This window comes from Odontesthes bonariensis, chromosome 7 (assembly GCF_027942865.1).
Source record: "Odontesthes bonariensis isolate fOdoBon6 chromosome 7, fOdoBon6.hap1, whole genome shotgun sequence".
Lineage (NCBI taxonomy): Eukaryota > Metazoa > Chordata > Actinopteri > Atheriniformes > Atherinopsidae > Odontesthes > Odontesthes bonariensis.
In genome coordinates this window covers 24,486,532-24,498,612 of record NC_134512.1, presented here as the reverse complement: position 1 = coordinate 24,498,612, position 12,081 = coordinate 24,486,532, and the positions used below count along the sequence as shown (strand labels likewise).

The following is a 12,081-nucleotide window of genomic DNA, read 5'->3' as shown; positions in this document are numbered from 1 at the left end:
ATACATTTATCTATATATGTGTCAAGTGGGGATCCTAATGCCCCGGTCATTTCATTTGCTGACTGCAGTGGGAGAGAATCTGATAACTGTTGAAGGGGATGACTTCATGGGTCACATGAGGTTACTGATCCAGGAGCAGGGGGTTGACCTCAGTCGCGCCAGCCAGATTCTGTGTAGGGGGATGTTTGCTGGCCACAGCAACACAGACCGAGTGACCATAGCCTTGGAGAATCCCTGTGCCCATCCCAGCACAGCCCATGTCAGCGTCATAATCCTTATTTTAGATCGGTGCACCGTGTACAGTGTCAGACTAGTCACTGTATGCAGAGGGTACCGGCTGCTCTTTGTGCCTCTATGAGCTCCAACATTCACAGTAGATGTGGTGAATGTACTCCTGCTGAGACATTGGATTACAGAAATGCTGTGTATAGGAGACAACTTGCATTTCGTGGAGCTTTATGGAACAGAAACAAGCAAATAAAGCCTTTTTTTTTCATGTTTACACAGCAATTTAAGACTTGAGAGGTCTTGCAATTATCAGGGTAATAAGCCTGTTGCCCCCCCCCCCCCCCCCCGCCCCCCCCCTCCCCGCCCTACTTTGATGCACGACTCACTCATCCAAACGTGTTTGCTTCCTTTTTTAAACAATCTTATCACTCACTGAGAATGACAGGACAATGGCTACTGCACCAGAGGCTATTGGGTCATAAATGTGTCCGTTTCTGATCACTGGGGCTTAACGGCCCGGCCACATTGTGCTAGGATGAGGTCATTAAGGAATGATTCAGCCCTAAAACAAAGGGGTCATTCTAGGAAAAAGCAGGTTCCCCTTTTGGTCCAGAGTTACTCAAAGCTATCCCCAGGGGGCAGTTTGAGAAGGGGTGGGGTGGTGGTGGGGGTCAGGGTTTAGGAGGTTTTGGCCTTTTCAAAGTGAGCCGTGATGGGCAGAAAAGAGGAGAATGCCCTGAAGAGGAGACAACTGCCAATGAAGGTTTGCGGGGATCTTAGGGACTGCTCACACCGTGGGAAAAGTTAGCTTGTGGTGAGGCAGGCCCTCTCAGCTCACCCACAGAATAGAAGCGCGTCGTAGGACAGCCTGTGCTGAGAAGTCTTCTCCGAATGACGCACCTCTGTTTTAAGACTAGACTCCTGACACCTCTATGTGCTGTTTAACTTCAGAGCTGGTGCGCAGTTGTGCATCACTTTTGGATGACTCAGCGCCCACAGGCTTTCTTTGTGTCTTTGTGGGATTTGGTAAAACAGATGTGTGCCGACAGTCGGCGTTACCTCGCTTCAAATAGGAGCCTCACAGTTTAAGGTCCAGTTCAGCACCCGCTGATGAACAGCAACTTTTGTGCCTTTCCAAACTTCTGCCAGACCTGCCGCTGAGCTAAAGCTGGGAAACCCTGAAACTCTGCCACCTCTGCCTGAAACCCCCCCCCCCCAAAAAGAGCATTTATCTATTCAGGCTCCTGTGAACACCCCATGAGAACCAGAGGGAGAGGGACTCAACCATTATCATCTTGATTAAAGCTCACTGACTGTAGATAGTGATTTACAAGACGCAGGTAAACATCTACTACTTGTAACAATGTATAAGTCATTCATTACGCTCAGATTGCCGCAGCTGTGGTTGTAGAAAAGCTGCAGCTCACCCGTATTTACCTCCACAGAACATTCGTGTGCAGAAATGATGAGACCTAACGAAATGTTCCGCACTGAGAGCAAATAATGCGATTTTTCCACGTCACTGAGCACGCTAAGAAATGCATACATTGCATCATTTTAGATGCTTTCATGGATTTGAAGCTTTCCCATGGAGGTCAGATTTGTTACTGCTGATACATTTCAGTTAAACCTACGTGCTGTAATCCGTCAGCTTTGCTCTCAGTCGGAAAACAAAGCAGTGTAGAAATGGCTGGATGAATTTTTATTTTGACTGCAAGATGCTATTGGGTCAACACTTCCTGTTCATTATCAGCCTCTCCGGGAGAGCTTTTAGTCAGTGTGCTCGGTATCTGAACTCACAGTCTGATATCGTCGTATCACACCGTCCTTAGCGAATGAAAAGACTGATGGGTTTGTACAAAATGATCAGTCGGTGCAACTGGATTCTGTCATTATGATGACTGGTTTGACATGCAGCAGCAGTTTGACTTCTTCACAATGGCTTCTCAGAGCTGAAGAGCTGGAGTGATTGCAGGGCTGCATCGGCAGCCGTGGAAAATGTGCGTCTCTGAGGGCTGTTTCCAGAGCTGAAGATGCTTTTGTGCTGGGCATTGTTTTTACAGGCTAGTCATTACAATACAGCTCAAGGCCTGCAGTGGTTCTCAGGAGGCGCGGTGTATACGTGCCACCGAACAATTCCTTCACTTGTCTTATGAAAGGCGGAGAGGAAAAGTACACAAACAGTTTGGACTTGTGTTCCATATCCGATTTGTCTGTTTTGCATTGTCAAATATCCATCACTTGTGGGGACAGTTATGGAGTAATGCTGCCCTAAAGATAACATTCCAGTGTCCAATATCCTGCTTAAGTGTGCGCATGAAATTGCCATGCAAACAGCTCTTTGCCTCATGGCTGAGTGAGCTAAGAAGCTTTGTGAGCAACTGAGCTGTCAAATCAATATTAGCATTCCTCTGTCAGTAGCCCTGTCTGTGTGTGATGATGTCACTCCTCCCACCGTCAGGTTGTGAATGGAGATGGATTTTCAAAGTAGTGGAAGGACTCAGAAGCCACTGTATAAATGTATGCAATGGTTGACGGAAAGACAATCACTTGCTTATGCATTGACGATCCTGTAAAAGTAAAAGTCGTGAACTGTTTCACAACTGTCCTTGGTTATGCAGTGACTGACATTTCTGAATCAGCATGTTCTTTCCATGTGTACCTGTTAAAGGAAAAAAAAAAAAAAAACTTGCTCAAAAGTGTGGAAGTTATGTGCAAAGTGGTGCCCCTGGCGAGAACAGAATAACAGCAGTGAGACCACAACCTTTGTGAATGAAACATTTCTGTAAACTGAGCCGACGCACGTACAGCGCAGCACGCGCACATGCGAGCGCTCGCTTCATTCCAAAGCCATCCATGACGCCTTCCTTTTTTGTTTCTCCTCCAGATTGGAACTTTTACGACACAACGCGGTGAATACTTCTTGGAGCCTCTTTTAACTGCTGTGGGGGAGGAATATGACGAAGAACACAACAAACCCCATCTTGTCTATCGACATGAGAGGAAAAGGAACATCTCGAATTCTGATGAGCCCTGTGCTGCCTCAGGTAACAGACTACCTAACTGCGCCACCTGTAACCACTGTCTGTCTGACTTTAACCCACAAACATGTACCTCTGTATCACCTGCATTCACTTTCTGATTGATTGCAATAAACACTGCCCTAGACTTTTAATTATACTCAGTCACGATTCTTGGCTTTTCATGATACCTAAAAGAGTTCAACCTTGATTAAGGGGTGTTAATGAAAGCTGCTCCTCAGCTTAATTGAGCAAAAATGTCCCCAGCACTGCCTGCTGTTTTCACTTCTCCTCTGCTGGAGCATTCAGTCCCAGGTCTGTGGCAGGAGCTCAGACAAGGATAGGAATAATTGCTTTTTAGTTTGCGGTTGGACTGAAAAGAACAGGAGAGTTTTTTCCGCTTGGTAGGCTGCTTGAAAGTTCCCCCCGTTTTTATTTGAATTTTTATGGTTGACGCCTTTTTTGGATGGCGCAGAGGCCCTCCAGAAAAAGTGACCGAGCAGAGTTCACCTCCACGGAAGGCCCGTAAGTTGTCCTCAGAGGCAGCTTCGAGGGCGGCCTTTTGTTGTGCTGTGCAATAAATCTTTTATGTGCCGACTGCTTGATTTGCTTGTTGTCTGAACCCAGCCATTGTCGTCTGATGGTGGCCATTGAGTGTGTCGGCGGTTTAAAAAAACTTGGGCTGACCTGATGGGCCTGGCCAATGCTGCTTTAATATGCTTTGCCCTTTTATCCTTTCAGTCTGTGTGTGGTAAACGGAGACTGAGAGAGAGAGGGTCTTGCCCCCCTCTCAGACTTGTTTAAATTTACTCTCCTTCAAGAACCCAATGGGTGACATCTGTGTGAATGACTCAAGAGGTCTCAGGAAGATCCGCAACATTCTGAATCCTAATCTCCTTGACTACAAGTTTGAATTCGGGTTGAAATTATAGTCGACATACTGCAGGAAATAGCAGGCCGGGAGTGGTGTAAAATGTGCGACACACCTGTGGGGCTTCATCAAAGGGGAGACAGGCAAACAACGAGCAGGAGGATTAAAAGAACCAGCGGTCCTGGGTTAGGATTACGAGGTGTCCCAGGCTGCGGCTCCTCAGCTTTATCAGATAGGTCTCTCTCCAGATGTGGCGATAAATGGGCTCTTTGAAGGCCACACTGAGCCAAGACTAACAGGCCTGTCCTGTCTCTTTATGGGAAGGAGAGCGGTGCGCGCTGCTGCTAGCAGGTTAGATATAAACACTGACTTGGCACGTGCCGGTCTGCTTGCTAAATACTTGTAGTTGCTGCCCCTGCTCCTGGAATGTGGGGCATTTTCCTCTGGGCTTTGGACTTGCCCTCATGGCTCCTCTCTTTTCCTTTGTCCGTCTCTACGGGCTCTTTCTCCTCCTTTTTGTTCTTATTAAACTAAATCCGCGTAAAAAAGAACATGACTGGAAAGAGTCAAGAAACAGGAGTGCCAAGCTGTTAGCTGAAAGATATGCGCAGGATGCAGAATATTTGTGAGAAGTAGATTACCTGCTGGTAATCAAACCAGAGACTTTCTTCTCACGCAATTTTTACCCCTTTGATTTATACCCTAACCCACTGGCCAGTGTGTCACGCCCTTAAGAGCTTTATTATCGTTGGATTGCTGAAAATATCAACAGTCGGTGGGCTACAGCTTCCTAAATCACCACTGAGTTGAGTGCATTTCAGTTCATGCTAGTAAAACCCCACCAGAACCAGCCATAACAAGTTAAGAATAATTTATCTCATCACATAGATGGCCCAGCAGTGCGTGATGTTGGTTAGGGGCAGATTCTAGTATCTTTTTGAAGCGCTACAAAAGCACTCTTTGTCAGGGTCAGTCATCTTATGACTCTTCTTTTTCTCCTTCTCCCTCCGCTTAACGTGTCACTGAAGAGCGCGCTCGTCTTAAACCGAAGCTCAGAACTGAAGTGACTTCGAAAGGGTTCGGAGCCCTTCTAAATGCCAAATGGCAAAGTGTGCCCACCCATCAAGCAGCTTCTCCCCATCTGTAAAGACAGCTTTTTCACACAACACCTTTACTCGTAGCTGATCTTTGTTTTTCTTCGTATACCTCTCTTTTTTTTAGGGCTGGGCGAGTTAACTCGTTATTATCGCGTTAACGCGTTAATTATTTAACACCGACAAATATTTTAACGCGCATTAACGCAGGTTTTATTATTAATTTTATTATTGTAAAAGTCTGTTGCTCACAGGCTTTTATTTTGAAAAAGTCTGTTGCTGTCTGCTGCGGAACCGGAAAAGGAAGTAATCGGCGGATCCACCAAACATGGAGAGGGGTACGGAACTTTTACTCGGCTATTTTCATTTTAAAGTTCTTCCAGACGGCGAAGTCGACAGAACCAAAGTCATCTATAAACACGGCCAAGTTGAATTGTCTTCTCATTGTAGTAGTTCCAGTCTAAAATATCACTTAAAGGCAAAACACACAATTGATAGCAGCAAGTCATTCAAGGAAACAGACAGTGGAGCGAGGCTTCTACATAAAAACTACAGAAAGATGCTGATGTTAAAAGTGTGTTTGCACAACAAATGTTATGGCGCTTTCATTCATATGGTAGCACATTTAAAATAAAACTAAATGCTAAAAGCTATACACTACTTTTTAATTCTTTTTTGGATTTTACGTACAAATGCGATTAATCGTGATTAATCAGGGAAATCATGTGATTAATTTGATTAAAATTTTTAATCGTTGCCCAGCCTTACTTTTTTTACATGTGCCCTGAAAGAAAAACACTCTTGAAAAACGTCAAAGATGAAAGGAGCTGCGATTTATCAAGCACAACTTCAGGAAACAAAAGGTGTATCAGCTGTAAAGATATATCTGCTAAGATTCACATTTCCCTTCAGATATGATGTCTGAGTGGTGCCTCAGAACACTTCAGGCTCTTCCGGAACAACAGCGGGGAATCCTGTATGTTGAAGCTGAAGGATTTTCCAGTGTTTGTACAGTCTCCACAAGAAGAGACAAAAGGTGTTGAAAAGAAAAAAAGGAAGGCTGTGCGTCCACATAGACGAATTTAACACAAAGTTTTGCTTTCAACTTTGCGTTTGTCACACAAATACTTGACTTTGCCGTGCATTTTGCCGTCACTGCCTGTGAGGTGTCAGAGGTAGAAGTGGACTGATAAGGGCTTTTAAAGTGTTACAGTGATGGGAAATCCTGTTTTGTTATTTCAGCAGCCAGGACATGGCCTTATACCTGTCTTCAGGAGCTTTTCTCCACTGTGGGTGTTCATGCACTGTTGATAAAAGCACCACGGTCTCTTTGTGTGTGCTGTTGAACGGATGGGAACTTAAAATATATATGCACATTTTAGGCTTCAAACTTCAAATAAAACATTTGGGAGCGGATCAGAAATCCGAGCAGACTCGCGAACTAGGGCTTCACTGAGTGACGTACTTAGCAGTTGCATCAGTTTTCTTCCTCTGGCAGCCAACCTGGGTGGCTTCCCTGCTGTTTAGAATACCTCTGAAGTAGATAGCTGTTGAGTGGATGATTAATGTTTTAAAGTCACCGAGCGCCTTGTTGTGCCTGGTTCTGGATTTTAAAAGCATCTCGGCAAGAAGCTCACCAGGCCCAAATCACAACACAGCTTCAACCTTTAATGACACATTCTGCAGCGTATCTGTCTCTGAGCCTGCACGCAAATCCCTGCGTCGTCCTTTCCACAGAGATAACCACAAAGATGAGGGCGGCTGCAGATAGGGGCAGATTCTTCTCTCGCTGTCCTCTCTGTGCTCGCTAAAATCCATGTGAAGACAAGCAAGAGGCGAAGGGAAGCGGAACTGGGCAGTAGCTCTTTCTCACAGTCTCTGGCTGTGCGTCCGAAGCCGCGGGGTGTCGTATTTTGTGTGAATTAGAAACAGTCACTTGAATATACTGACAGCTTGAGAGCTAACTGAAATCCAAACACCTAGTGTTCCAGTGTTGGCTCTCAGACACTTCTCCAGATTTCTTGACGGCCAACTGAGGGCGGTGGGGATGGTGAAGTGAGTGGCTTTGATAGCAGCAATTCTTGGAACACATGGCATCGGTGCCCCCTGACCCCCAGCTCAGCATATAGGAGCCCCTGGCCCTGGTGCCCACTGTGTATACATGGTAGTTCAAGTGCTAGCTTCAGGTTGTTATGTCAATGGGTTTATTTACTTAGAAAAATGTCCTCCCCCGACTGCGCTTTGAACTAGCCGACTTGAATCGCTGCCCGATCTCCCTTTGCGCTCTCATGTATGTGAATGGAATCACTTGTTGATTGTGACCTCACTTCCCTCTTTGTTTGGAGTCATTTTCTTTTGAAAAAGGGTCGTGTTAAGAGATGTCAGCGTCCTACAGCGGTCGGACCGCCCTCACTTTGGAGAAGCGGGGAGGAATTTTGACAGCGGAGCTAAGCTAAAAGTTGCTTAGGACTAGAACATCAGAATTCCTCCCTCGTTCAACTAAACTATAAGGCTGTGTACAGGGGGATACAGTTTCTACGGTTGCCATATTTGTTTACTGGGTCTCAGTGGCAACTATGTGCGCATTAAGGTCTTAGTCTTCCTGTTAACTGTGACTATTGACTGGGATAAGGAAAATTAAGCCATGATGGGTGAGCAATGATCACTTAGACAACACCTTTAGGGTCTGGCTTTGGATGGTGTGAAGCTTCTGAATGTCCCATGGCTCCAAAAGGCTTAGGTTTGCCATGTGCCTATTGCGTCTATTGTTGGCCACGCAAAAAGGTTCTTTTTGGACATTTGTGTGTGTCCATAGATGGGGTTTGCTTATGCACGTGAATCTCTTCGGGCTGTTTGGGGGTGAATGGTCCCACTGAGTGCTGGGATTTGCTAAGTGAGCATTGCAGTGGAGACTTCTCTCCTCAGATGTCTCCTGCCTTCTCCTAAGCTCCTTCTACTTCCCCTTCTTCTTATACACCTGCTTCTGATAGGTAAATTTTTTTATCCACTATGTTGTTGTTGTAGGAGCATCTGAATTTTTCTTTGGCTTTCAAATGAATAGTATTTATTCGGATGGCCAAGATGATCATTTGAGTTTCAACTGTGAAATATATCAGAAAAATAAATGAATAAAAATTTTACCATGCGCACGTGTGTGAGTGTAAGTAGTCGTGTATGTTAGTTTTGAGTCATGCACAGATTTTCCTTGCAGGAGTGATGCCCAGTCCCATTACTGCCTCAGCTTTCATAACATTGCATGACAGATAGCGTAAGCTGCTAATAATTGCACTCGTTGTCATCTGATGTTCAGATAAAAACCATCTCTGAACAGGGCACAACAGAGCTACAGTACATGCAGTCAGTAACTTTAATAGCCGCCATGTGTCTGCATGTCCTGAGGCACTGGCCAGATTGAACCCGATGTGTGTCGTGTTGTCTCATGAGTTCCCGTGACAGATTCCAGCTGAGGCTATTCTCTGCTTCTGTCTACTGTCTGGACATTCTTCACAAATGCTGGGTGAACGGAATGGTTATAACAACTTGTCTGATGGTGACTGACTACATGACGGCATGGGTGACAGTCAGAGGTGAGACTGGGTGACGTGTGAGCGACAGCTTCCCACTGAGGCGGACTTGGGGAAGGCATCTCAAAGAGCCAGCCAGAGAAACCTTGTTGCTGTTGCTTGCAGCTCTGGCCGTTTATCATCTGAGAAGCGACACATCACTCAAAACCACAGACCTGCTTTGTAAATGTCAGGGCCAAAAAAGATGGCTCAGGATCTAAAGTAGGTTTTTTTTGGGGGGGGGGCGGGCTTAGGGGTTGTCTTACTGACAGTGGGGAGAAAAAATAATTATATCAACTTGCTTCCCTGGCTGCTCGAGTGAGAGTCGATAAGCTTAGTTAGACAAAGAAACGGCAAAGAGAACGCTGGCAGTCTTCAGTAATAAAGACGCCTTTCTGACACCTGAAAGAGTATCAGAAATGCTGATAGATAGCGTTAGATGGTATTTATCAAGGACAGTGTGAGAAAAGACAAGCAGTGGAATTCAGTTGCTTAAGCTTTGGGAGTTCTGCAACACACCCCCAGAAGAAGGCTTTGTAGCTGTGAAACAAAACTGAGTTATAGACGAGATGTCGCAGACTGAAATTCCATAGAATCCAGAGACTTGATGATATAATGCGTCCCCAGATTATTGCAATCAATTTAGGAAAGATTTATGGACATTTGTAAGTCTGTATGTGCAATTTATTATTGTTATCTCCATCAAGAAGGGATCTTTTGGCCCTGCTTTTAGGTTTGTCACACCTTAAAAAATGGTTATATTATTGGCACAAAAATGCATGAAAAGAGGTTTCATGGACCAAAAAAATAAACTGAATTATTTGTGTGCTCTAAAGGCACCAGAGATTTCCTGCTGATGTTTTCAATACCACTCTATAAACCGTCATTGCCTTCACAACATTTTGGTTTTCAGCCCATGATGCTTTTGCTTTTTTGATACTGTGATTGTAATCTAATTTGTATATGTTCTTATCTCCTGCCTCTTCGGCCCCCGAAGCACAGATGAAAGCTCCAGATGGAGCCAGATTCCTGTCAAAATTGAAGATAGTTTGTCTGTTGACAGTCAGTATTCTTCAGCTGTCATCTGCTAATGAGGACAATTAATCAGTCGTGGCATTTAGGAAGGCTGGAGGCACTTAGTTTTAGCTTTGATGAATTACCCATCTGCCATTTAACTGAATATTGGTGGGGATTTCTTCCAAATGTCTTATAAAAAAAGTTTTCAGTGCCTATCAGCAGTGTTATGCTTCTTCTCAGGAAGTCTGTGACTACAAACACATTCTTCAGCTGACCACCATGTTCTCTTTTGGCATGTCTCTGAGCTGAAAATGACAACTGAGAGCACTGTAAGTGCACAAACCCCATGTCACCCTGTGGGGTCAGAAGGCACGCCGCTTCACTTCTAATAGGCTTCTTCAGCAGCAGCAATTAGCCACCTCTGCTGCTCGCTGTCTAGCCACAGAATTGCACTTAATTGTGCTTCTGTCTGCGGGAGTTTGAACATTTTTTCCCCCTCTTTAGTTGTACCGTCAGTTAAATTCCAGCACACAAGAGTCACATAGAGGCAAGGCACTGTGTATTAAGTGTAAGGTATACCGTTTATTCAATTGGTACCTGGGGAATAGGGCGCTCAAATTCACAGCAGGCCATTGTGGAAGAATCTTAATTAGTTTAACAATGAAATGTGGGTTCTCCTTTGTTGGGCTCCTGGCATTGATACTTATGACAAAGAGGCGAAGGAGAGCCTAAGAGTAGTTCTTTGATCTAGTTTGTAATCTCAGAATCCCTTTGAACAGGGTGGTGTGCATAAACACGCTCAAACAGAGCATGCATGCACATCAGCAAAAATACTTCCAAACTTTAATGTTTGCAAATGAAAGTAATTAAATGCTTTATTGTAAACACGTGTAAGCGGCTCAAACCCAATTGAAATTACAAATGTCTGCGGAGCTGTTCGCTGTCGATGTGTACGGGGTGCAGTGAGTGCGTTACTGAGAGTTTGTGCACATTGTTACATCAACCAATTATTACATTCACAAATGCTCACACACCTGTTTAATCAGTTAATTCCTGAAGTCCATAAACATGGAGGTATATGTGATACTGCATAGGTGCCCAGTGCCCACTGGGGGATATCGTTTTTCTGTGTCCAGCACATCGGGGCAGTCACCCCTGTCCTCTTACAGTGTAAGTAGCAGCTCACTACCCTGTGATAGTGGGATTTCAGTTTAAGACGATTTGGGAAAGTTTGTGCGTGGCTAATCTGCACCGTTGCAAAGGCTATTATGAGAGAGACCGTACGGTGATTTCACCACGTCCTCTTCATTTTTTTATTTTTTTTTTCTCGTCTCACATTCTATTACTCTGAATCTCAAACCAACATGTGAAGACGCGGACACTCCTCTGTGCTTCGGTAATCCCTTTGATGTCAGTCTGTCTGCATTGATGAGTCTGTTTAAGGGGTTTAGTGTCGTCGGTTTGGCCTCAGAGAGATTTTTCCAGGAAAATACAAAGCTGTGTTCTGGCTCAGCTGGCCTTGCTGTGCGCACGGACTGGACTTGGACGCTGGGGCTGGCATGGAGCTGGGCCTCACGGTGGCAAGAGCTGTTCGCCAGGAAGTCACGCTCTGCCTCGCGTGCCCACTGGGGGCATCGCCTGAACACTCACAGAGCACTCAATGAGTTGTCTTTCCGTGTTTCTTCTTTTGGCTTTTGGCCAAGCAGATACACACAATCTCTCTTTGTGTGAACGTCTGGAAAGATTGAGTTTCCTGCACACAATGGAACTGTTCACTATTATCATTTGGTCCAGAGTTGAGGAGGCTGTTTAGGAAGACGGACTCCAAACTATGCTTGGCTCTGAAACATAGGCAGTCTTAGTTAAGGTCAGTTTATTGGTTGAGGCCGGGGCAGTTTGATCTTAAATGCAGAAGGAAGTTGTCCAAAAAAAAAAGAAAAAAAAAGGAATTTCCCCTTTACCTACATAGACGTTGCATTTGTCGGTTTGAATAATTTACCAGTTCCTCAGGCTGCATTTCTTGTCTGGAGGATATTTAAATCAGTCTTCCTCTAACTGAGAGACGGTGAAACTACTGTTAGCAATTTCTCGCACAGCGTCATGTTGGAAAGACTCGCAGCGAATCTGGACGGCGCAATGGCCTATATGCTTAGTAGTCAATCAGCTTGTATAACCCTAACGATGCAATGGATAGCTGTCCAGCGCTGATGAGCATCTGTGCTCGATATAGCAGATGAAATCAAACTGCTAGGTTCTGATTTTTTGGGGTGGAGGGCTGAAGAGCCGTC

General features: G+C 45.0%; 1 protein-coding gene across 1 annotated transcript in view; it reads left to right on the top strand.

Moving 5' to 3' along the window:
- The window catches only part of LOC142384204 (A disintegrin and metalloproteinase with thrombospondin motifs 20), a 78,927-nt gene that overhangs the window by 1,660 nt on the left and 65,186 nt on the right, over nucleotides 1-12,081 (top strand). Inside the window, exon 3 of the mRNA XM_075470262.1 lies at nucleotides 3,116-3,275. Coding sequence (XP_075326377.1) covers nucleotides 3,116-3,275 — 160 coding nt within the window. The remainder of the gene's footprint in view (nucleotides 1-3,115; nucleotides 3,276-12,081) is intronic.